Source organism: Zophobas morio, unplaced genomic scaffold (assembly GCF_036711695.1).
Source record: "Zophobas morio isolate AGI-343-1 ecotype UQ-CSIRO unplaced genomic scaffold, CSIRO_AGI_Zmor_V1 ptg000044l, whole genome shotgun sequence".
Classification (NCBI taxonomy): Eukaryota; Metazoa; Arthropoda; class Insecta; order Coleoptera; family Tenebrionidae; genus Zophobas; species Zophobas morio.
The window spans coordinates 11,543,439-11,565,756 of record NW_026972149.1 but is presented as its reverse complement, the minus strand read 5'-3'; the positions used below and the strand labels follow the sequence as shown (position 1 = coordinate 11,565,756).

Genomic DNA, 22,318 nt, shown 5'->3' with positions numbered 1-22,318 from the left:
TTTAATTTAAATTCGGTCACCACAGTACTTGGTCTAGAAAATTGCGTAAAAACTTTGAATCACATTTATTCATGTACGGTAGGTCGAAAACATATTTTTTAATGATTATTGATTATAAATCGTTTATTTTCATCTCTTTGCTTTAATAGATTTACGGCAATAGCATAATTGTTGTTGTTCGTTTTGAGACTTTCTAATGTTTTTCTTGGTTCGTCACCTAAACACGCTATATTTTTAGAATCTTTCTCATAGATTTCGGACAGCAGAAGTCACTTCTGGCCTCATTTCTGGGATATCTCCAACCGTTTTTCCAGAATCGTCCGGGTGGGGAGGGGCAAAACAGGTTCCCCGGCAAAGGCACAAACATAACCCTCCGCCTTGAAACAATTTTAATACAATACTAACAATCCATTTTCAAAATTTAAACTACATATATAAAATATGACGATAACCTGTTATAAATAATACTAACAAATACAGAGGAACTTTTATTAAATTAAAAGAAAAAAAGTCGACTTAGTATTAGATAAGCATTGGGTTGGGGAGTATCCTGCAACAACAACCATTGTTTGTTAAAATTCTTGTCACGCTATTTTGGGCAACAGTCATATTTGTTCTACCATATTTAGGAGTGCATAAGCTGGTGCGATCATTTTTGAGAATGTCGTACTTGTTCAAAGTGCCTCTTGTTTTTGGACTATCATTCTCCAATTTTTTTGATAAATTTTTGTTTAGGGTGATTTTGTTAAATCTACTTTTTGTGCTACAGCTACAGGTACAGCACATTTTCCTTATTCTCTGCGGGTTGTTCTAACAATTGACTAAGTTTGTTCATATTCTGGTCATGATCTTCTTGGTACGACAAAAATGTTTGTTTTAACGCATTCCATTGTCTTTGGTCCTCTTGTATTATTTTATTATAGATAACATGTCTTTGATCACATTCATTTTCTTCACATTTTCGCTTTCGGAAGCTTTAATTGTAGTATTTTCTAATAAGGTACAAACTGAATTTAATTAACTGCAAAATGTAATGATTTCCTACCTGAATGGTTAAATTTTAACCTCTATTTTGGTACTGGAGTTGTCAAAACCTAAAAAATCCAACCAATATTTCTGGGTGTAATGTGGTTTTTCGGAGTATGATTTTGCAAATTAATTTTGAATCTGTAAAACCGAATGCTTTGAAATCTTGCAGATGGTTTACAGTTATGATAAGCATGATACATTTTTAATCAAAATATATATGTACTTATCCCCTCCAAAAAATTGAGGACGTTAGCTCAAAAGTTTGCCAAATATGAATCTGTATTTATGATTTATGATTCCATTCATATTTGTTGGATTTGCATATACAGGTTGGCTCAAAAAAATTAAAGAATGCGTGAATTTATTTTATTGATTTTAATTTTAGATGTTTTAGATGTTTTAAAGTTATCATAACCATGATAAATTTTTAGTCAAAATGTATCTGCTCATTCCCCCTAAAAAATTGATGACGTCACCCCAAAATCTTGCTGAATAAGTCTTATCTAAAATGATACAGTGAAAACGTTTTATTTAGATCTCTAATACGTTTATAGCAATGTACGTGAACTAGTGGAGTCATTGTTAGGCAAATTATCGCCAATGGAAAAATTAGGAGACTGAGACAGGCAAGAAGAACTTAAAAGAGAACTGGATAAAAATGTACTGTATGCCTCTACTACAAAACCAGAAACATCAGCTTTAAGATTGTTGATTATATTCAAATGGAAGATGCATTTATTATAGTCCCAATAAGCGTGGGCGATGTCATCATCGTAGAGATTAGCTTTGGTTTGGATGCTCGCACAATTTACACATTTTAAGGCCTGACTATAATAATAATGTTTCACATCGTGTTTTTCCGAGCAGCGTGGACAAATTATATCTTTTTTGCAAAATCGGCTAGAATGATTGTACCCGTTACATCTAAAGCAGAGCAAGACATCAACAGCACCATAAATACCACAGCACGCATTAGACAATGCTTGGCATCTAAAGAATTTTGTCAACTTGCAAAATTACTTGAAATAAATCTGATTTATTTTTTAGAAGGCTGTATTTTACAATTTGGCAGTGACTATCACAAGAGAAAATAGATCTATTTTGTTTGGTTAGATAAGAAACAAGAATATCTTCGCTGATATTATTAGAAAACCAGCAATACGAAGACGCGGTAAAGGGTACTTTGCATCGCGAATTTCCTGAAGTATATTATTTTCTTATTTTTTATAATATTATTATTATTTTTTTTTATTATATATCTTTGCACTCTTTTAGTACTTCTCCTAGAGATCGTATCCTGACGGCTACTGCGATACTTGTACGGACGCACACATCTAAAAAACAAGAAGCGTAAAGTCTGATGGTGAAGAAAAACATACATACGTTTAAAAATAGTACCTAGTATAAATAACTGCACCACACATTAAATTTCCTATGCGCTACTCTTGTGTCATTTCTTGTAAACTGGAGAGCATAACTATAGCCACACCTGCAATTTTCAATTTTTTAGTCGCTCAGCGTAATTTTAACTTAATGAAACTTACAAGGGTGATAAAACAGGCGAAAATTATAAGCAAGAAGTGGATTTGAATTTATTTATGAACAATTAAAATAACTTATTAAAAAAAAAATAAAATTGATTGCATAATTATAACCCCATATTTGTTTTTTTAAGAAATACGAACGAAAGATTGATAATTTAATAATGGGTTGGTCCACAATTTTTTCTAATTACCAACTTAAAAAAAAAGAGTTTGAACTTTTTTTTTTTCAATAAAACCCTACCAGCTCTAAATTCCACTCTCTTAAGACATAAAAAAAATAATAATAATAAATAGGACGTCAAATCTTGTCGCTGTGACCCGTAGTGATCAAAAAACAAGTAGAAATGTTGTGGATTTTAAATGTCATTTCTAAGGAAATTGTCTAACTTATCTCCTATTTGGGATCGGCGGTAACTATAGCTGTTGAAGCAAGTTAGGCAGTCAAAAATCTAAACTCAGTTATTTAGTTGTTATTCTGAAATTGTATTATTATAATTCACTTGACGAACGCAAACGACTGAAGTGTTTAAGTATACAATTATTCAAAAATAAAATTTTCCACTATCTATACCCCGAATACATTTTCTCGTAGATTTCGGGCCGCAAAAGTTACTTCCGGCTTCATTTCTTCGATAACTCCAACCGTTTTTCTAGAATCCACCGTTGAAAAATAGAAATTTTTAGAAATTTTCAAAAATTTTGTATTTCACACCGATTCTTTGGAAAATATTGTTCCGTGACCATAAACACGCTATATATTTGGGATCTATATCCCTGAATTTTTTGCAAAAATTTAGATGCTCGGATAATCATGGGTTTGGATTTCGGAGGTTATACTGTAGTACCAGTGATAGTACTGGTTACCACAGACTACATGGTTACTTTAATTTCTTCGTTAACTATATATACAAGAACATTTTCAGTGATTTTAAATACCCAACCTTGAAACTAACGTATGATGTAAAACTGTCGTCATGTTAATTTCTCGATTTACTCGCCAAATCGCCATCCATTATGTTATTTTGGTCGTCTGGCGTTAAAAATACAAGTAATCGCGAGTGTCGTCGTCTAAAAATAGAGGATTTTTAGAGGACGGCGTATTTTGCGAATATTCATCAGTAAATAATGACATCTGGTTGGTGTTTTGCGTTGTTGGTCGCCGTGTCGCAGTTGTTCGTTACGGCCCTGTTTGAAAGTGACAGTTGGTATTATTTTTATAACCAAGAGACGTCGACTTTTTTAAGTTTGTTAACCTGACTAAACAGTTTTTGGGGGTTCTGGGCTCTGTCCAAATAATCAGAAACGTATATTTAAATGTACTATTTAAAAATGTAACCTAATTTACTCTAATTCTACAAGAAAACATGATTTGGAGGTGAAGAAGTATGACCAGTGGATTTAGAAAATGAGTTTCTTTCTTTGTTATAAATGTAATACTAACCAGGAAAAGATCGTAGAATTAGACTATTCTCGCTGCGGAATTTCAGAAGTGCCTGTTGATGTATACAATAATTCGCCAACGTTGGAAGTATTACATCTGGAAGGGAATAAAGTGAGTATCTGTGTTTGTTTGACGGTTTCGATAACCCCACTTTTAGCTTAAGGATCTCTCACCCCAGTTATTTCAATGCATCGATTTGAGGTATCTGAATGTCAGTGATAACGAAATTCGCTCCATACCGCCGCTAATCTCCAAATTGAACAGTCTGCAAGTTTTAATTTTTAGTAAAAATGGTGAGGTTATGTTCTGGGTGGTGCCCATTCTAACCTTGTTGTAGCCCTAGTTTTGGAAGGAGTTTCACCAAATATTGATAAATTAAACAAGTTGACGATATTAGACCTGAGCATGAATGATTTAGGAAAAGTCCCGGAAGCCATTATGAGTTTGATTAATTTGCAACAGCTGTGCTTGAATGATACAGGAATTGATTATGTGCCTGCCAATATTGGACGCCTTTCTAATTTACGCATATTAGAATTAAGAGACAACGGTTTAAGAGAACTCCCTAAGTCCATAAGACGGTTGACAAACTTGCAGAGATTAGATGTTAGTGATAATAACTTATCACAACTGGTAAGTGTAAACGATTTGTAAATTTCAATCTCATTGTATCAATTTTTAGACTGAAGTGTGTGAATCTCATGGAAATTTGACTGAATTGTGGATTAACGGGAATAATATAACCAAATTATCGGCTTCTATTACTCATTTGAAAAAAATTAACGATTTTGATGCTTCTTATAATAATTTACAGACCATACCAAAAGAAATAGGTCAATGGACCAAAATAACAAACTTAATTTTAAGCTTTAATCAGATATCTGTGCTGCCAAAATCTATAGGAAATTTACGAAATTTACAAGTGTTAAAACTAGAGTCTAATAATTTAGAGGAACTGCCAAACACAATAAGCAAACTCACCAATCTGGAAGAACTCAACCTCCAGAATAATTTCATCACCAAACTACCATCAGGAATCGGACATTTGAGAAAATTGGCCACGCTCATTCTATCAGACAACAAGTTAGAACAGTTACCACCAGGTAAGCCATTCGTAAAAACGCAGTCATGTGTATAGTCGGTCGTCAAACATGAACAACACCAGACGATCGACTGTACACTTGACGTCATTTTTCATCTTAACCACCTCATTGCACAGAAATTGGGAGTTGTTGCGCCCTCACCATACTCAACGTGCACAACAACTACCTACACAAACTCCCTGATGAAGTTGGCCACTTGCAAAAACTAACGACTCTCGGCCTTATCGGCAACAAACTCGAGTACCTTCCGATCACAGTATCAAAACTGACCAATCTAAAAGCACTGTGGCTCACCCCAAACCAAACTCAACCATTGGTAAATATCCAAAGATCGTCAGCCCCTCTCTGAAGCGTTTTTTGTAGATCCACTTACAAAACGAGCAACTATCTGACGGCCAAGTCGTATTAACCTCAGTTCTCTTTCCGCAAGTCCCCCTTCCCGAAGCCCCGCCCTCCGTGCACCTCCCCATAAGCAACCAAACCTATCACATCAGCTTCAACATGGATAATATTCCCACTGAAGCGTCCCTAAGCCGCACCCCGACCCCCCACCATAAGGAGTTGCGCCGCCTCCGGAACATCCTCCGCGGGAGCGACCCCTCCGAAACCCAACCCCCGAACATTTCTGAGATAAAAGAAGCCAAAGTGACGCATATTTCAGGCGATTTGTCTGTTTCTCAATCTAGTTTGTTGGATAAGAACGAAGATCAAGTGGTGGAGGCGTTGGAGGTGTTGGAGCGAGCTACGCGGGAGGGCGTGGCCATTTATAAACCGGTCAAGGGAAAGGACTCGCCGTGCACAGATGACACGCCCCCGAAACAGCCCCCGCCCTATCACATCGCGGCGGCATACTCAAAAAACGCCCATTTGTTCGCGCAGTTCTGCCCACCTAGCCCGCATGACCAGCCCAAGCAATTCAGTCAACAACAACCACCAAATATCCATCATCCGACGCCGAAATTCGCTAAGAACAGGTCAGAACAAATCGTGGACTACTACAAAGATGGCGGAAATGACCCAAAGAGGACGAAATGGCCGTTCGGGACCCACCAGATTTGTAAGGTGATTGAGGTGGAACTGGTAGGGTATAGGGTGCTGGGGGATTTTCAGATAGTGGCGAAAGGCGACGTAAGTTGATGATTTTGTGAAGGTTGAGGTTATATTTGAGGTTTTAGGGGATTTACGTGGATCAAGTACATCCAGCAGGCGTTGCGTACCAAAAACTGATACCAGGAGACAAAATTCTCAGTTTTGACGATGTCGATTTTACGGTTATGGATTCTCATGCTGCTTACGAAATTGCCTACCAGAAAATCGGGCAGGTTAAAGTTGTAACAGTTTCACGAAAACAAGTATCTTGACAGAAAGTATTCTATTTTTAGATTAGTTATGCATGCCTAAAACTTCTCTAATATTAAATTAATTGATTCTATGAGGGAGTGATTGAGTTGTCATTCACGTGCATTTAACATTGGTTAGTGTTACCTCATGTTTGTTTTTATTATTTAACCAGAGGCTGTGAATTAGGTTAAGTTAATGTTAATAACTCAGAGTATTTGTTATTTATTTATACATGACATGTACGTAGCTAGCTCTCTGTCTAACTTTCTATTTGACTAAATTCTTACTTTTTTATATTTCTAAAATAAAAATGTGTATCTTCATGTGGTGATTTTTATTTACAACCCCCACGTTCGGCTAAATAATTGGATTTTTAAATTTGTTAGGAGGGATTTCGTTTCTTTAAGTTAGTGACATCTAGTGGAAACAGTCGCAGCTTAAAAAATCATTTCGATAGTGGTGGCGACATCTTTGATTCTTTTATGATAATAAAAAAAAGACAGTGATATTTTTTTCTCTTCATAATGTTAATTTCTCGTATTACTAACCAAGATTTGCTTATTTTCTTCATTACAAATATTCTGAATATTAAGTATTCCTTTACGGTCTGAGTAAGTTTGTGAGACTTTTTATATTGTTTGTGTTTGTTAGTTATGGCGGCTACAGATGGCGCCATTTCGTGCGATGGCGCTCTAGTGCGTTATTAAATGGCTTCTCTGTGTACATTACTGCGTCAGTATGTTGCAAATTTGAGAATTTAGATCTATTAAACAACGCCCAATTTGAAACCGAGTGAAATAAAAGTGCAGTGCAATGGTGAAACAAAGCAACTCCATAAAAATGTCGCCGAAATGTATTAAAATATACAAATTTCGGTCAAACTATTATGGATAATTGAGTGTTTTGTCAAAATGGTGGGTGTTTGTTATTTGGCTACGATCATTATTTACATCATTAGTTCAACGAGTTGCACTAAAACGAAAGATTGTCCAGAGATTTGCGATTGTTTGGGTTATTACGTCGACTGTTCTTCGAAAAGACTGGAAACGGTACCGTCGAGCCTGCCAAAATGGACCACTCACCTGTAAGCTGCCTTTTGTTTACATCATTATTACTTAATTTTAATGACTTTTTGACAGCTAGTGTAATAAACTCTTGCATCCTAAACACATTCCGCTTGTTGTTGTTTCAGTGATTTACGTAATAACACTATAAAAAACCTAACCGACGGTGTGTGGACAAATTTAATTAAATTAGCTGAGCTCAAGTTGAACAAAAACGATATTTCCGTTATACCTCCAGACGCGTTCAGTTTTCAAAAGCAGCTAATTATTCTGTAAGTGCATCACGATTCACGAATTCACACAATTTTCATCCAATCAGAAAATCACAAACATAAGAACGACCGCTGATTGGGTTGAATTCGCGAATTTAGGAATTCACCACCAATCAAAACAATCGCGCGTTTTGATTGGTCCGAATCTACAATTACGTGAATTTTTAAATTCTTTGCTGTTTGCACCTTCCCTGCGTCATCGTTATCACTATTTACTGTTTTCTTTTTAGTGAGCTTAACCGGAACCACTTAAAATACATCGATGCTTTAACTTTTAAGTCATTACAACATTTATTAGTATTGAAACTGAGACGAAACCAAATAAAACAACTTAAAGATGGAGCTTTTTACGGTCTACAAGCTATCGAAAAATTGTAAGTACATTGATTTGTTGTTTCGTAAATGACGTTGTTGTTTTTAAGAATATTGGATTATAATAATATACAAGTGATTTCAAAAGGGTGGCTTTATGGTTTAGATACTTTAAAAGAACTGTCTCTTAGTCATAATAAGATGAATTCCATTGAACCTGACGCTTGGGAATTTTGCAAGGAAATGACCATTTTGTAAGTTGGTGTCGCTAGAATACGACAGAACTAAGATTTTATTTGCAGAGATTTGTCAAACAACAAACTAGAATCCATTGCAGCTAATACGTTTAAATCCCTTGGTGATCTCCAAAAATTAGTATTAAGTAACAATAATATAACTTATATTGAAGAAGGGGCCTTTAGTCATTTGCCAAACTTGAAGTTTTTGTAAGTATATCGATATCAGAAGCAAATTTATAATATTTTCATTATGCACGTCGTATATTTGTGGCCGGTGTATATTTTGGTATTCCATTCCCGCTGTACCTCGCCAGTAATAGATAATTATGAGTCATTGATTTAACTTGTCTTCACCTAACGCACAGACACACCGACGCTCATATGAGAACTATGTAACCTTTCCTTCGACGATTCTAATTACCACAATTTATAGGCATTTAAGTAACAATAAAATTTCCTGGACGATCGAAGACGCGAACGGCGTGTTCCAAGGTCTTGGCAACTTAATGAAGTTTCATGTCTCAGGAAATAACATCAAGTCCATAAACAAGAACGCTTTCGTCGGCTTAAAAAACGTAACTTATTTAAATTTGAACAACAACAATATTACCTCGATTCAGAAGAACGCCTTTGCTGAAGTGCCTTTACTTTCGGTACACACGTGACACTTGCTTACTTTGCGATGAGTAATACGCATTTTGTAGGACTTTATATTGAACACCACTTCGTTGCTTTGCGATTGCAATTTACGTTGGTTTTACGAATGGTTGAACGCTAAACGATTTAAAATTCGCGCCATCTGTGCTTACCCTGATTGGTTGCGAGGACAATCGTTGTTGGATGTACCCACGGCCAACTTCACTTGCGGTACTGAGATCAATTTTTTTGTGTGAGTGTGTATAATGGAAGAATTTTAGATGATCTTCCAAAACCCAGGTTAATCGAAGAACCCGAACCTGAAATAATGGCGTTGAAAGGGGAAAACATAAGTTTGAGTTGCACCGCAATGTCTAGCTCGAACAGCGTCATGACGTTCCAGTGGAAACGAGATAACGTAGAACTTTTGAACATGAACATCGTATCTAATTCCAGTTTTGACGGTAAGACGACGGAAGCGATGTCCAAATTACACATTTTTCGAGTGCAGCATTCCAACGCTGGGAAATACCAGTGTGTTGTGTCCAACATTTACGGGACTACGTACTCGCAGAAGTCCAGCATTTCCGTACTAAGTAAGTTCGTTCATGCGCGTTTCACACAATATAATTGTCGTTCTAGTCTTTCCAACCTTTCTTAAAATCCCTGACAACGTGACGGTGAAAGCGGGAGAAGTAGCGCGATTGATTTGTGCGGCGTACGGGGAGCCACAGCCCGAGATCGCGTGGCAGAAAGACGGAGGAAACGACTTTCCGGCAGCTAGGGAGAGACGGATGCATGTCATGCCAACTGACGACGCTTTCTTCATAACGAAAGTGAAACCCAGCGACATGGGTGTATACAGTTGCACGGCACACAACGCAGCAGGAACAATCGTGGCGAACGCGTCCTTAACGGTACAAGGTAAGCGTAAATGGCGCAGTCGATAGGATCGCTACAATCACGATCGGTTGCAGAGAAACCTTCCTTCGTAAAGTCCATGGAGAATAAAGAAGTGACCGCTGGAGAGTTGGTCGTGCTGCAGTGTATGGCCAGCGGTACTCCCAAACCCACGATCACGTGGTACAAAGACGGAGAGCCAATCCGGGCGACCGAGCGGCATTTTTTTACCGCGGAGGATCAACTTATGATCATCGTGGACACCGTTCAGGCCGACTCTGGCAAGTACGAGTGCCATTTGAACAATTCTTTGGGTGAGAAGACCGGTTATAGCCATCTTCGCGTGAAACCAGGTAACGAGGGTCGCTTGTAGTTCTTAGGTAATAAAAGTAGGTTTCGTTATAGGAAATTTCACCACGACTGATATGATGGGTATTATAATAATAACGGTAGTGTGTTGCGCCGTGGCTACTTCGATCATTTGGGTAGTGATTATTTATCAGACGAGGAAGCGACTGGCTCCAGCCGCTGCCAATTCGCAACCAGAGGGTCCAGTGATGGAGTTTAACGATAAGGGCGTCGTTCAGTATAAAGATAACGTGTCGGATCGGTCTTCGTGCAAAGATAGTGGTACCGGGGACTCGGCGAAGAGAAGCAACGACGACTTGGTACCAGAGGAGTACAATTTGATAATAAACGAGGAGACTTCCCCGCATAGATGGAGCGTGATACGAGTAGCGAGTATGGCGTATTTACCTACGGATTCCGCCAACTCGAACACGCCGCTTCTGACGCACTCCCCGTACGCTCGATCGACGAATCACGATCGAGCTGAAACGAGCGACGAAAAGTTTCAGCAACCAGCAACGGAGCCAAATACTGACGACAAGTAAGCTGGAAGTCAATTTCCTATTCAATGGTACAAGAAGAATGTATATACTTTGTATTTTTTAGTTCCTGTTTTTAGAGTTAATTTTTTGTTTTTTCTTTAAGATTTGACTGTTTAAGGGCGTCGTTGCAGTTTATTTATAAATTAACGTTAGTTTTTGATTCGGAGCTACATATGTTTCGTGTTGTTGATCGTGACAATAAATTGACTAACTTTAGATGTACGTAAACGCGGATGTTCGAAACCAAATGAGAGATTCATACCAAAGCATTTTGTGATGCGGTAAAGACCGGAGGCCTTATCTTTTAAATAAATACAAATATTTTTCTAGGGATATAATAACGAAATTATACAATTCCATTTAACACCAATTGTTGCGTCATGTGTAGCTTCGAAGTGATCGTCCCAGTTTTAATTACTTTAAAAATTCCCGTGATATTATGTTAAGTCGACATAATTTTGTATATTAACAAAGTTTTATTAGTATACTGCCCATTGAAAGTATAATTCCTGTAGATACTATGAATTATTGCAGTTGCAAGTATTGGAAAGTGTTCGTGTTGAATGTGTTTATTTATTGATGTATGCGTGTTGTGTGGATGTTGTGGAATATTGTTTTTATTGTGTTATGAGCGATTTATTTTATTAACACGATTTTTGTTAATACGTTTTAAATTTATGGTATTCGATAATTTTTAAGTTCTTATAATCCCACTCTATAGTATTACTAAGTATACCTCATTGTGATTATAATTTTTGTCCAAAATAAAATATGACGTATATTATTAGAGTAAAAAGTTGTTTATTAGGGTTAGTGCGACTTACACGCCCTAGGAACGTAAGACACGACCGTACTAGAACAACCAATAGTAAGCCGCTATTCAGTCACGTGAACCGGAATAACCATTTGCCATTGGTCGTTCCGCTAATCGCGTCTTAAGCTCCGCCTCCACGGACATGTGTTCTTGGATACGCTTTATTTGTAACATATACAACTCAGAGTATTTTAAACAAATTTAATTTTGGGCATGTTAATCGCCATTTTTTCATTAAAAACTTAGACCAGTTAGGGACTTTCAATCATCCTTTATTATCACCTCAAGTTTTAACAAAATAATAAATACCAATTAAAACAAAACAAGAAAAATCAGTCAGTTCTTGGCCTTCTTCAAGGCCCGTGACCTAATATTCTCCATGGTTCTGGTGATCAACCACTTGGAGATGCTCGGCGATAGAGAGTCCAGAGTTGTGACTACCATGACGAGTAACGTGTGCGGGTAGTACCCAGTCGTGCGATCCACAACCCCTATAGTTTTAATAGCCTCTTTGACGAACTTCGTGGTGGAGGGTGCCATCCACGTCGTGGCACGGATTTTGGACATGTTCGTGACCACATAACCAGGAAGAATGCACTGGATCGTGACCCCGAATTTCGAATATTCCGAAGACAAATCCTGGCTGAACTTGTCGACGTACGCTTTCGTGGCAGCGTACACTGTTAGTAACGGACTGGGGATTTGGGCAGCCGTTGACGATAGGTTCACGATGACTCCACGACGACGCTCCGCCATCCCGGGTAAGACGATTTTGCACATATTTGTGACAGAATGTATGTTGCAATTAATTATGTTGTTGTATATTTCGTCTTTATTTTTCAAGTCGAGGAAGTACTCGGGGTGGGGGTAACTCATCCCGACGTTGTTAATCAAAACGCCGACTTCCAAACCCGTGAGCTGCTTGTCGATCTCGGTGTAGATGCGGTCGGTGTTGGTGAAGTCGGCTTCGATTATTTTTGTCTCGATCCCGTATTTTGACACTGAAAATTTGATTTTATATATGTATATATTTTTTTATTTTTATGGAGGTCACCTATGTCTTTGGCTACCGTTTCTAGTTTTTCTCGGCTTCGGCTTATGAGGACCACGTTCAGGCCCGTTTTAGCCAACATTTCGGCGTAGGCCTTGCCAATTCCGTCTGTAGCGCCGGTGACAACTGAAAATTAATTAAGTAAATTTAGCAAAATTATAGCAGTTTTTCAATACACCAGTTGAAAAGTTTTGGGCACTCCAAGGTCAACAGAACCATCAACTTGTATAAAAGCACCGCGCATGTGTGTATATGTTGTATGACATGTATTTATTGGTGACCTTTGGATACAATCGAGCCATATACACTTTTCGATTATGTAGTGCTTGTGTGACATGAGACCGACATGAACAAACTTTGAACTCGTGATGTGTACGATTAGTAAATCTAGTCGGACGATGTAACAAAGTTGACTATCGAATGATCCGATAAAAGTTTATCACTGTGAGATAACCTCAGTGTCAATAAAAGAGCTCTTGGCCTTTTGACTCACTATGCAAAAAAAATAATTTGGAATTTAGTTTTAGAATATAGTGGAGGGACCGATTTTTCAGAAATAAAAAAAAATACATAATACTAAATAAACTCAAATTTGTTTTTAGTTACCCGTGAACTTGTATTGACTAAACATGATTGTTTCCCTTTATAGTTTTTGGTATTTGATCAACAGTAATAAAAAGAGTCAAAATTACCCATAAAGCAAGCATACGTGACAAGTTAACGTCAAATTTGTTTGTTTTTGTGCCGACGTAATGCTAACATAAAACAATACAATTGCATTTCTCGCTATATTAAAACATGCGATTTCCGAGAAGTTACTAAGTCGAGACTGCCACTCGGGCGAATTAAATTTTGAAACAAAATGTACAAAAAATTGTATATAATTTAAGTCGTGACTTTCACCTAATTGTAGCTGAAATTTTGCGCTTATATGAGCAGATAGACCACATATTGTACATAGTTGATATCTTTACATACATATATTTGATTTATAAATGTGGCTCAACCTTTCTGGAAGTAAAAAATATGCTTATCTTATGTGCATATTTTTGTTTTCATTTATTTTTTACGGTTATTTTGACCATGCTATATTTTTTAATCACATTTTAAAATGCAAGTGTGTCAGTTATTTCCACACAATTTTCTGCCGTATAAACAAATTCCTATTGTGTCGCCAACATTTGAATGTTTCAATAGGATTTATTAAAACAGTAGGTGAGTTGATTATTCAACATTCAGGGTTACTGATATTCTTATCATACAACCGCCAACGATACATTAAAGTAGGTATATGTGCAAAAAGGATTGTGACTTCTATATTTAGAATTGCTTTACAGCTAATCAAAAAATAGTAATAATAATAATAATAAAAATTAGACACTTACCGGCCCATCGTCCGGCGTCTTTCAGGTCCACAGCATTGATTTTCAAATTGACCGCAATAAAATTATTGTAGAAAAATCTGAATAAAAACCTAACTACCTGAAAGCCTAAAATCGATATGCACACCAGTCCGAACTTTTCTAAACTCGTGAACATTTTAGGTCTTTGTGTGTATTTCGGAGCTCTAAAAAAACAGTAATATAATTACAAAACACCGATGCGAAATGAAACTATTACTCTGATAACATTGCAGCGTTAAAATGTGGGTATGGATTCGCGCATGCGTGCCACTTTCTCATCCCCTTTCTCGCATTTTTTTCACTCGATCGAGTATGGTCGCGGAGAAAAGAATTGATTACGTTTTCAAGTTCTTTGGGACGACTTTCACACTGACCTCCTTCTCGCGAATTTCTATTCTTCGTGTAACAAGTACCGTAGAGAGCGGAGAGATTGAGCGCAAAACCAACAGATAAAAGCTTATCGATTGAAATGTTTATTCAGAAAGATATTTGTACAGAAAATTAGAAGGCGGCGATGCCTGTCACCGTGCGACCCAAAATCAAAGCGTGGATGTCGTGGGTTCCTGAAAAATTCGAAATGTTTTTTCAAAAAGTGGGTAATTTTTTTGCGATTTACCTTCGTAGGTGTTAACGGACTCCAAATTCATGACATGTCTGATGACATGATATTCATCGTGTATTCCATTTCCACCTAACATATCTCGTGCAACCCTGGCGATTTCTAGAGCTTTCCCTGCGTTGTTCCTCTTCAACAATGAGATCATTTCGGGGGTGTGCCTACAAAGGGTTGTTATTTTCGCCTTCACACACTTTAAAACCTACTGTTTTTTATCCATAAGCCGCCCCACTTGGAGACAACCGTGCAACCCCAGCGCGATGTCGGTAACCATATCCGCAAACTTCTTCTGTATTAGCTGGTTAGCAGCCAGAGGTTTCCCAAATTGTTTTCGTTCCAGAGTGTAGTTTCTGGCGATGTTGAGGCAAGTTTCCGCCGCTCCTAACGCACCCCATGCGATCCCATACCGAGCATTATTCAAACAACTGAACGGCCCTTTCAACCCTTCGACTTGCGGTAAAAGGTTACTCTCGGGAATTTCAACATTGTCCATCAAAATCATCCCTGTGGTGGAGGCCCTCAAAGAAAACTTCCCTTGAATTTTCGGCGTTTCCAGCCCTTTGCCGTTCTCCTTGCGGTCGATCAAAAAGCCGCGGATTTTCCCGTCGTCGCACTTGGCCCAAACCACCAAAACGTCGGCAAGAGGGGAATTCGTTATCCTGGAATTTTTTTTAGTGTTTTACGTTTCTAAGGGGAGAAGCTCACCATGTTTTGCTACCGTTCAAGGTGTAGGTTTTTGACGAGGGGTTGAATTTCGCACGGGTTTCCAAGGCACCGGCGTCGCTGCCATGGTTAGGCTCGGTGAGCCCGAAGCAGCCCATAATCTCTCCTTTCGCTGGTAAAAAACGTAAACATAACGTGAGAAAGGAAAGTTGCCGGTTTTTACGTAACGAGATGAATGTCAGGAGCAAGGTTCCGTTGTGACACAGAGAGAAAGGAAGCTATATTATTATTTGTAGCTGGATTTTCAACATCACTCCCGAGGGGGCATGAAACCAGACTGGGAAATTTTAACAAAAAATGTGGAACTGACACACCGATTATTCAATAATGCATGGATATAACTTATACCTAATTTCGGTAAGTAAGCCTCCTTCTGCTCTGGCGTTCCGAATTGATATATGGCACCCATGACCAAAGATGATTGAACGCTGATTGCGGATCTGTACGCGCTGTCAATTTTTTCCACTTCTCGGGTAAGCAAACCATATCCTACATTCGAAATGCCCGCGCAACCATATTCTTTGATTGTGCATCCAAGGACGCCCAATGCACCGAACTCTGTCATAATTGCACGATCAAAATCTGTTTAAAAAAAATAAATAAGCGACATCTATAGTTATCGACGCAGACTAGACGAAGTTTACTTTCGTTTCTGTTTGCTTCTAAAATTCTAGGTTGTAGTTTTTCTTGACAGTACGCCCTAAATGAGTCCCTCACGATTCTTTCATCTTGTGTTAGCTGGGATTCAAGATTGAGAGGATCTTCCCAGTTGAATAGTACTGGAAGCAGTAAACAAGTGATACGTTATCTCTTAATCAAGAAGTGTTTTGTAATTATTTTGAGAGATTCTCACCTTTGGCTGAGGACTTGTCGGAGAAAAACCCTGTGGTCGTTAAGTTAAGAAAATTTTTGGCAATTTTCTGAGTTCGTTTTCAAAAAGGATACTTTTGGCGGTTTTTGAACATATTCCTCGAATATTTATTCTTCCTAGCGACATCTTTCCGTGGCAACAGGTGCACTATAACTGACAAGATTCAGTGAGCCATCTCGCGCAATCACAGTCTTATCACAGAAGTGACCTTTACTAACTATATTGATTGTGGTTAGTGTCGAAATGAGTTAAGTCGAAAAAGTTAAATATAAATTCGCATGTCGTGCTAACTGTCCATGCAAATTCCGTAATTACATTGCATTCTACTGAATGATAAATTGCTACTTACCTAAAAATTACGAAAATGCTACCGATTACGGTTAGTTATGTTTTTACAGCAGTCCAACATTCACCACACTAAGTTCCTATTTTTAAATTTGTCGAGGTTATTCAATGCTAATGCAGTTAAGCCTTAATTTTAATATAAATATTTGGACATGAATTGGCGTTTTCAGTAGTGAAAAAATCGCTATTCTTATCACAAATCGAACGTTGACCTTTCTTAATGTTAATTCCTTTGAAGAAATTCAGGCTAACTTCGTATTGATCAGAATATCGCGTGTTGCAAAGTGGACGTTAAAAGTTAATGCCCGTATTATAACAAAAGTTAACACAAAAGTCCTACTAGACGGGAGTATAAATATACTCGAGGTGGCAGTTCTGCAGAAGAAATATTCGGCGCATATTAGCCTCAAGAGAAAATGAATAATCCCTTGAACCCGACGACTTTCATTTAAGTAGTTCTGCGGTTGATAACAAAGTTCTGACAAAAGGTGGGCTTTGAAAATAATAAATGGTCCCAGGGGACTGGCGTACAAAAAATCTGAGCTATAGTAGTATCCAGAAATTACATTTAATGAGTCCCTTCGTTTTACAACACGCTTGAGGCTAGACGCAACTTTCCTAAACAAAAAAGGTCAAACCTGCGGCTTGTCCACCCACTGACACCAAACTCTCTCTCATAACCGCGAGGTTCCATCAAAAGAAACTTCAAAAACGCCTGAATATCCTTTGGTGTCACTTTTTTTTTAATTTTTCTGAACATGATTCACCTGTTAGCTACAGAAGCTCCTGTTTTTGCGAAAAGGAGACGATTTGTGTCAGTTTTCGTGTTTCGCGAGTGTGGAAAATGTTCGTTTTGTAGCTTTCAGCACCCGATTGGCTGAGAAAAACCCAAAAGGTATTCATACTGTAGCTAGAAATCTGTTTATGTCTGAATTTATAAGAATTGAACTACTTTGGAGTTCCTTCTGCGCATTTCCGGTAACTAGATTCAACTTTTGGGAAAAGGAGACGATTGATGTAAGTTTTGGTGTTCTCGCGCTCAACGAATTCGTTCAGAAACTAAGAAAACGATGCATAATTTGTTTTTCACTTTTCTTAAAAAAAAAACAGCCTTCCTCCTAGACTTCTTTATTCAAAATTTATAAACGTACATTAAGACGACGAAAATGTGGAAGTTGAAACGCAGTGTAACCATAAAATTGGTCATTTGGAGCCTCTTGGAAGAAATTAGACCAGCAGCACGTCATCCTTTTTTTCGTCGACGTCGCCGGAAATCGCATGCGTTTTGACTTTAATTTCCGACCAAAAATACCCACACGCGCTGGTACAAGGGATGATAATAGCGTGTGCGAAGACCGCTACGAAATTTCTGATGGAGGCACAGGAGATTTTCCAGACTCTGAGAGTAGGCGTCCTGCACCAAATTTGCTGCAAGCGAAAAATACATACGTGCGGTACACACGCACCATAGTTACCTCAAAGGACAAGCATGCGAACGTTATTCCGAGGCAAAAAGCCGTGACCGGGGCGCAAACTACGGACAAACAAACGTAGCAGAAATTCTTGGAAAGTTTGAAACACTGGTTGCTGACGGACCACGCACATTCGGGGCTGCGGATGGAGGCGGGCTCCCCTATGACGTCTTCCCACGAAACCTTGGAAAATGTGCCGATTTAACCCTTTGGCAAGCCGAAGAAATAAGTTAGTGAATACCTGCAGGTGCTGATTGAGCTTGTTCGGGTCTCGGTCCTCCAGGTCCATCACGTCGCTGGGTTCTTTTGCCATAGCGGACTGTGAATTGGGAGAGCTCGCGGAGTTTCGAGGGAAAATCGCGCTCAATTTTTTAAAGGGCATTTACGCGCTGCAGTGGTGAAAACAACTGGCCATTATCAACACCCCCGTTCAACAATCAACAAGTTTCTTATACGCCGGCGTTGGTCACTCTACGAGGAAAAATATTGATTAGGCTAACTTTATTTTGGGTAATTACATGTAACACACTTTTCATAAAATTAATTAACTGCATATGGTAAAGCAGGAAGCTTGTTTAAAGGACGCAATTATGCCCACTAGCAAACAGTGTAAGTATGTGCGTTTGATGATTAAAAATGATTAAAAAGTACGCACGTGCACATGTAGCGTCCAAAGTACACGTAAATTGTAATCCTTTCCCTCGGGAGCCATTTTTTGTAAAAATTATAACTTCGGAAACTGTCGGCGCTGGAGAAGATGAATAAACCCTGGCCCTGAGGATTAACTTATAAATGTTGTTCATGGTCGTTTGTAATTGGGAAACGGCGTGGTGAACCTGAGGAAAAAAACAATAAAAATTAGTCTACCCAAACACTCTCTACATGTAGGAGCCATGGAGGGTGGTCCGGTCGCCTTTCCGCGGTTAGACATCACTGCCTAGAAGCTTTTCAGTGCTTTTCTTGCATCCAACCCAACCCTATTTCCTTCCAGGACCAACACCCTATGTGGGTAGGGCTCACTCAGAACCTTTCAAGAAAGTTTATGCCAAGCCCTGATTCAGTTTGCGTCACTTAGGACAGCGTGTTAACTGAGTTGCCTTACAAAAAAATTTCATCTATATGTTGAACGCATACTTTAAAAACTAAGGCGCTGAGGGTTAAAAATGCTTGAGAAGCAAAACTCATCAACCTAGCTTAAAATAATTTAAAGTTCTGTGATTATTGTTTTTAATTATTGCGTACTGCGGCATTTCGTGTTCGTGTTGATCAAACAATTTGTTTTATTCGTTTTTAAAGCTTATATTACCATACAAATGAGCTTCGTAGAAAAAAAAGTGCAAATTTCACCCTAGCAGTAGCGGGAATTTTGATGAATCATAGTCTATGTATTATGTGTTGCATACATAAACTGTGATTTTTGTGGAGCAATAATTTTTTTCGTAAGAGGAAGTTATTAAAAACTCGTGACACGATAAAATAAATGAGTTTACGGGATTCTTATCAATAATGTAACCACAGAGATATGGTATTTACGTAATTATAGGTGTGTGTTTTTCGGTTGACGTAAGAATAGTCTTAGACGCAAACCGTTCGCCTATGAATAATTTTGACTACTGGACGCCAGATGTCGCTGTCACAATCGTGCACTTTTTTAAAATTAGTGAAGACGAAGTGAAATAATTAAGATAAGGTAAACAAATGTAGAAATATTTTACTGAAATAATTAATACGTAAATTAGTTGAGGAATTGTGAGTTTGTTGGGAAACATGAGACCGCACGTGCAACGATTAGTTTTGCAACGAAAATTTGTAAACATATTTACCATTTTAAAAAAAGCATATTTACGTCTTTAACAAATAAAAGAGATTAAATAATTGAGTGTGTTCTGTGAAATTACGTGTTTTGTATGCTTGAATCGTAATCTCTAAAGAAAAATAAAACGTTGAAGGGATTTTTTGTTGACGATGTATAATTTGTATTTTTAACAAGTGATTTAATTTAGGATACTGTTGATTTACCTGGTTTTCGACAACAAAGAAAATTTTCTGGGAAGAGTTTAAAGTATTAGTCATCGTAATTAAATTAATTATTCATGTAATAGCTGGAACTCATCACTCGCCGCTTGATAAAGTAAAATGTCGCAGTCGTTACATAATGAAAATGAATTTATTTTTAGTAAAATGAGAATTTTTGAGATGGAAATACGACGTGTGGTTGGAAGGACAGAGACAATGAAATCCACGTAATAGTTTTTTCGTTGCTCGTGGATATTTATTTATTTGGCACGTTCTGACGGTGTTTCCCGGAAGTGTCATAGATTACATTTTGGCATAATTTCATAATTATGCCGACCGGATCGATTCTATTTAAATGAATTTTTTCACAATATTGCACGTAATCGATCCACAAATAATAAGCTTGGCGATTTTTTTGTCGCGCAGAAAAGCGAAGGACCACGCTCTGGTCAACGAACTGGCCAACTCATCCCACTTCGACTTTTTTATGTAATTTTAAGCAAATCAATGACTTTTCGTTATTTTCATAATCAGTACAAGGTCTTTCCACTTAATAATCATAAACAACCTCGTTTTGACCACACTCAAAAATAATTTGTTTATTTGGAGTGGTTTTGCAAAACTGGCGATTTGTTTATCATTCTAAAGTCTCGATTCGTCTGGCGAAGTGGAATTTCACGGATTTAGGGGAATGTTGGATTTATTTTGATGGCAACTCGAGCGACCAGATGACCGTCGATAGATGTCACGAACGTCGTCTCCGTAGGGAAATTTGGATTTAACCAACCCACCGATTGTCGTGCGTTTAGTGACTCGGGGGGTGATTGCGCCACCCTTTGTGCCATATAAGCAAAAACATTGTCCATAATGTAAAGTGAATAACACACACAATTGTGAAATCCGCGTTACATCACCATCAATATAAAAAATGATCAAATGGTTATGGCGAGAGTAATGACCTTTAATTGCTGATAATATAACAAAACCAAACACACTTATCTAATTTTGGAAGGCGGACTGTGCTATTCAATAGGAGCAAACCTCGGTAAAAAATATAATAAACGACAAAACCCAAAACAAATAAGCCGTTAAAAATAGTCGCGATGAATAAAATATACGTAGTAGAAACGATGCCATTTCTACGTGTCGCGTGACGTCACTTGACGTATTCGAATCCCGAAAACAATTAAGTTTTTCACGCGTCTAAATTTACAACGAAAATAAATTATAAATTGATCAATTCGCCCACCACTAGCAGCGAAATTGTGTTCGGTGTGCTTGTTTTTTGTCCCATGCTTAATTTTGCGAACGAGTCATCAACCGTTTGGCATTGACCAGGGTCGCGACTTATTTGTTTGTTAGTTATGGATTCTTTCCCTCGGTGTATTTTGATGTGGTTTTCTTTGTTTAACGAGAAACTCGCAAGGTTAATTTGTAATCGGCTTAAAATACATGCCGTAACGCACACGATGTAACCTGTAAGCGACTTAAATCGGAAAGACACCATTTTACAGATGCGGCACGCGCGGCGGAAATGCCTCCACGGAGGTTAATAATACTATAAAAATATACACATCACTTCAGTTTCGCGAAAACAATAGAATTAGAATAATGGAAACCAGCAGCAACCTATCAATGATCACTACAAGATACGCGCGTTGACGTTTTGTGTAAAATACTAATGAAACATCATAAGGGCCAAAGCCGCGTGGTGCGGCGATGGTCATCTGGTTACATTGACCGCCAGATTCAATCTCAGTGGGATATCGTACTCATCGTGCTGGTGATTACCGGATAGATGCAGTGAATCTTAAATCATCTGGGGTTAATTTAGGAGCGACTAGGAAGTGATCTGCGATAAACGTGTTAAGGGAGGTTAAAAACGTTGTTGCGCCTAATTGGATTGTCATTTAGATGTTAATAATGGTCGGATATGTCGTGTGTCGAGGTATGGGGAAGGAATTTTCCGGCACACGCCGCCCGTGGCTCTATAAAATAGCCGTCGTTGTGTAACTATCCCGACATTGTTACTTCTTGTAAACACGTGGTTCGGACGGTATCACGTGGCCTCACCAACACGAGGGTCTTAGCCGCACGCGGTCATTCTGCATGGCGCTCAACCTCGTGATCGGATTAAATAATAGACTCAGTTCGCACCGTGTTTTATATAATTTTACATAAATTACATCAACTATGCGGATTAAACGATTTCCATTCTCATATCGTAATAATAAAA

General features: G+C 38.1%; 5 protein-coding genes across 12 annotated transcripts in view; 2 read left to right on the top strand and 3 right to left on the bottom strand.

Annotated features, from left to right (window-relative positions):
* Nucleotides 1–3,318: 3,318 nt before the first annotated feature.
* LOC135141494 (leucine-rich repeat-containing protein 1) lies at nucleotides 3,319–6,732 on the top strand. Its single transcript, XM_064072634.1, has 7 exons — nucleotides 3,319–4,125; nucleotides 4,172–4,307; nucleotides 4,352–4,647; nucleotides 4,697–5,117; nucleotides 5,234–5,433; nucleotides 5,481–6,245; nucleotides 6,293–6,732. The coding sequence occupies exons 1-7, from the start codon at nucleotides 3,979–3,981 to the stop codon at nucleotides 6,476–6,478; spliced, it is 2,151 nt and encodes a 716-aa protein (XP_063928704.1). The 5' UTR covers nucleotides 3,319–3,978; the 3' UTR covers nucleotides 6,479–6,732.
* A 411-nt stretch (nucleotides 6,733–7,143) lies between these two features.
* On the top strand, nucleotides 7,144–11,836 carry LOC135141851 (leucine-rich repeats and immunoglobulin-like domains protein 2). 3 transcript variants are annotated; one of them, XM_064073382.1, is made up of 11 exons: nucleotides 7,144–7,542; nucleotides 7,651–7,794; nucleotides 8,025–8,168; nucleotides 8,217–8,360; nucleotides 8,409–8,552; nucleotides 8,779–8,998; nucleotides 9,050–9,212; nucleotides 9,263–9,577; nucleotides 9,624–9,905; nucleotides 9,959–10,234; nucleotides 10,287–11,836. In XM_064073382.1, exons 1-11 carry the CDS (start codon nucleotides 7,370–7,372, stop codon nucleotides 10,772–10,774), a joined length of 2,493 nt encoding a protein of 830 aa, XP_063929452.1. In that variant the 5' UTR covers nucleotides 7,144–7,369; the 3' UTR covers nucleotides 10,775–11,836. The 3 variants fall into 3 exon arrangements, with proteins under 3 accessions (XP_063929452.1, XP_063929451.1, XP_063929454.1); XM_064073381.1 differs by having other exon boundaries at nucleotides 10,275–11,836; XM_064073384.1 differs by lacking the exon at nucleotides 7,651–7,794 and having other exon boundaries at nucleotides 10,275–11,836.
* LOC135141853 (very-long-chain 3-oxoacyl-CoA reductase) lies at nucleotides 11,837–14,408 on the bottom strand. Its single transcript, XM_064073387.1, has 4 exons — nucleotides 14,257–14,408; nucleotides 14,022–14,203; nucleotides 12,640–12,762; nucleotides 11,837–12,586 (listed from the first exon to the last, which is right to left on the bottom strand). The coding sequence occupies exons 1-4, from the start codon at nucleotides 14,316–14,318 to the stop codon at nucleotides 11,922–11,924; spliced, it is 1,032 nt and encodes a 343-aa protein (XP_063929457.1). The 5' UTR covers nucleotides 14,319–14,408; the 3' UTR covers nucleotides 11,837–11,921.
* Nucleotides 14,409–14,496: 88 nt separating this feature from the next.
* LOC135141852 (glutaryl-CoA dehydrogenase, mitochondrial) lies at nucleotides 14,497–16,687 on the bottom strand. Of its 2 annotated transcripts, none has more exons than XM_064073385.1 (9): nucleotides 16,599–16,687; nucleotides 16,324–16,402; nucleotides 16,232–16,261; nucleotides 16,023–16,157; nucleotides 15,727–15,960; nucleotides 15,361–15,490; nucleotides 14,862–15,314; nucleotides 14,656–14,816; nucleotides 14,497–14,602 (listed from the first exon to the last, which is right to left on the bottom strand). In XM_064073385.1, exons 2-9 carry the CDS (start codon nucleotides 16,373–16,375, stop codon nucleotides 14,541–14,543), a joined length of 1,257 nt encoding a protein of 418 aa, XP_063929455.1. In that variant the 5' UTR covers nucleotides 16,376–16,402; nucleotides 16,599–16,687; the 3' UTR covers nucleotides 14,497–14,540. The 2 variants fall into 2 exon arrangements, with proteins under 2 accessions (XP_063929455.1, XP_063929456.1); XM_064073386.1 differs by having other exon boundaries at nucleotides 16,324–16,396; nucleotides 16,599–16,668.
* Nucleotides 16,688–17,706: 1,019 nt separating this feature from the next.
* The window catches only part of LOC135141602 (caveolin-2-like), a 50,262-nt gene continuing 45,650 nt past the window's right edge, over nucleotides 17,707–22,318 (bottom strand). For 3 of the 5 annotated variants that reach the window (XM_064072848.1, XM_064072849.1, XM_064072846.1), the window contains exons 2-5: nucleotides 18,722–18,902; nucleotides 18,308–18,537; nucleotides 18,070–18,249; nucleotides 17,707–18,022 (exon numbers count right to left, since the gene is read on the bottom strand). In XM_064072848.1, coding sequence (XP_063928918.1) covers nucleotides 17,822–18,022; nucleotides 18,070–18,249; nucleotides 18,308–18,448 — 522 coding nt within the window. In that variant the 5' untranslated portion in view covers nucleotides 18,449–18,537; nucleotides 18,722–18,902 and the 3' untranslated portion in view covers nucleotides 17,707–17,821. Of the gene's footprint in view, nucleotides 18,023–18,069; nucleotides 18,250–18,307; nucleotides 18,538–18,595; nucleotides 18,680–18,721; nucleotides 19,174–22,318 lie in introns of those variants that run through there. The other 2 variants (XM_064072847.1, XM_064072850.1) reach the window with 2 other exon arrangements.

Bases quoted from the DNA above. Each gene is read 5' to 3' on its own strand.
- LOC135141851 (XM_064073381.1), top strand. From the start codon at position 7,370: ATGGTGGGTGTTTGTTATTTGGCTACGATCATTATTTACATCATTAGT. The intron at 8,553-8,778 runs GTAAGTATATCG...CACAATTTATAG, and splicing joins TTGCCAAACTTGAAGTTTTT to GCATTTAAGTAACAATAAAA. The intron at 9,578-9,623 runs GTAAGTTCGTTC...TTGTCGTTCTAG, and splicing joins GTCCAGCATTTCCGTACTAA to TCTTTCCAACCTTTCTTAAA.
- LOC135141853 (XM_064073387.1), bottom strand. From the start codon at position 14,318: ATGAGAAAGTGGCACGCATGCGCGAATCCATACCCACATTTTAACGCT. The intron at 14,204-14,256 runs GTAATAGTTTCA...CTGTTTTTTTAG, and splicing joins AACGCTGCAATGTTATCAGA to AGCTCCGAAATACACACAAA. The intron at 12,763-14,021 runs GTAAGTGTCTAA...ATTAATTTTCAG, and splicing joins AGACGCCGGACGATGGGCCG to TTGTCACCGGCGCTACAGAC.
- LOC135141852 (XM_064073385.1), bottom strand. From the start codon at position 16,375: ATGTCGCTAGGAAGAATAAATATTCGAGGAATATGTTCAAAAACCGCC. The intron at 16,262-16,323 runs GTATCCTTTTTG...TAACGACCACAG, and splicing joins ATGTTCAAAAACCGCCAAAA to GGTTTTTCTCCGACAAGTCC. The intron at 14,603-14,655 runs GTAAATCGCAAA...CGAATTTTTCAG, and splicing joins GTCCGTTAACACCTACGAAG to GAACCCACGACATCCACGCT.
- LOC135141494 (XM_064072634.1), top strand. From the start codon at position 3,979: ATGAGTTTCTTTCTTTGTTATAAATGTAATACTAACCAGGAAAAGATC. The intron at 4,648-4,696 runs GTAAGTGTAAAC...ATCAATTTTTAG, and splicing joins ATAATAACTTATCACAACTG to ACTGAAGTGTGTGAATCTCA. The intron at 5,118-5,233 runs GTAAGCCATTCG...CTCATTGCACAG, and splicing joins GTTAGAACAGTTACCACCAG to AAATTGGGAGTTGTTGCGCC.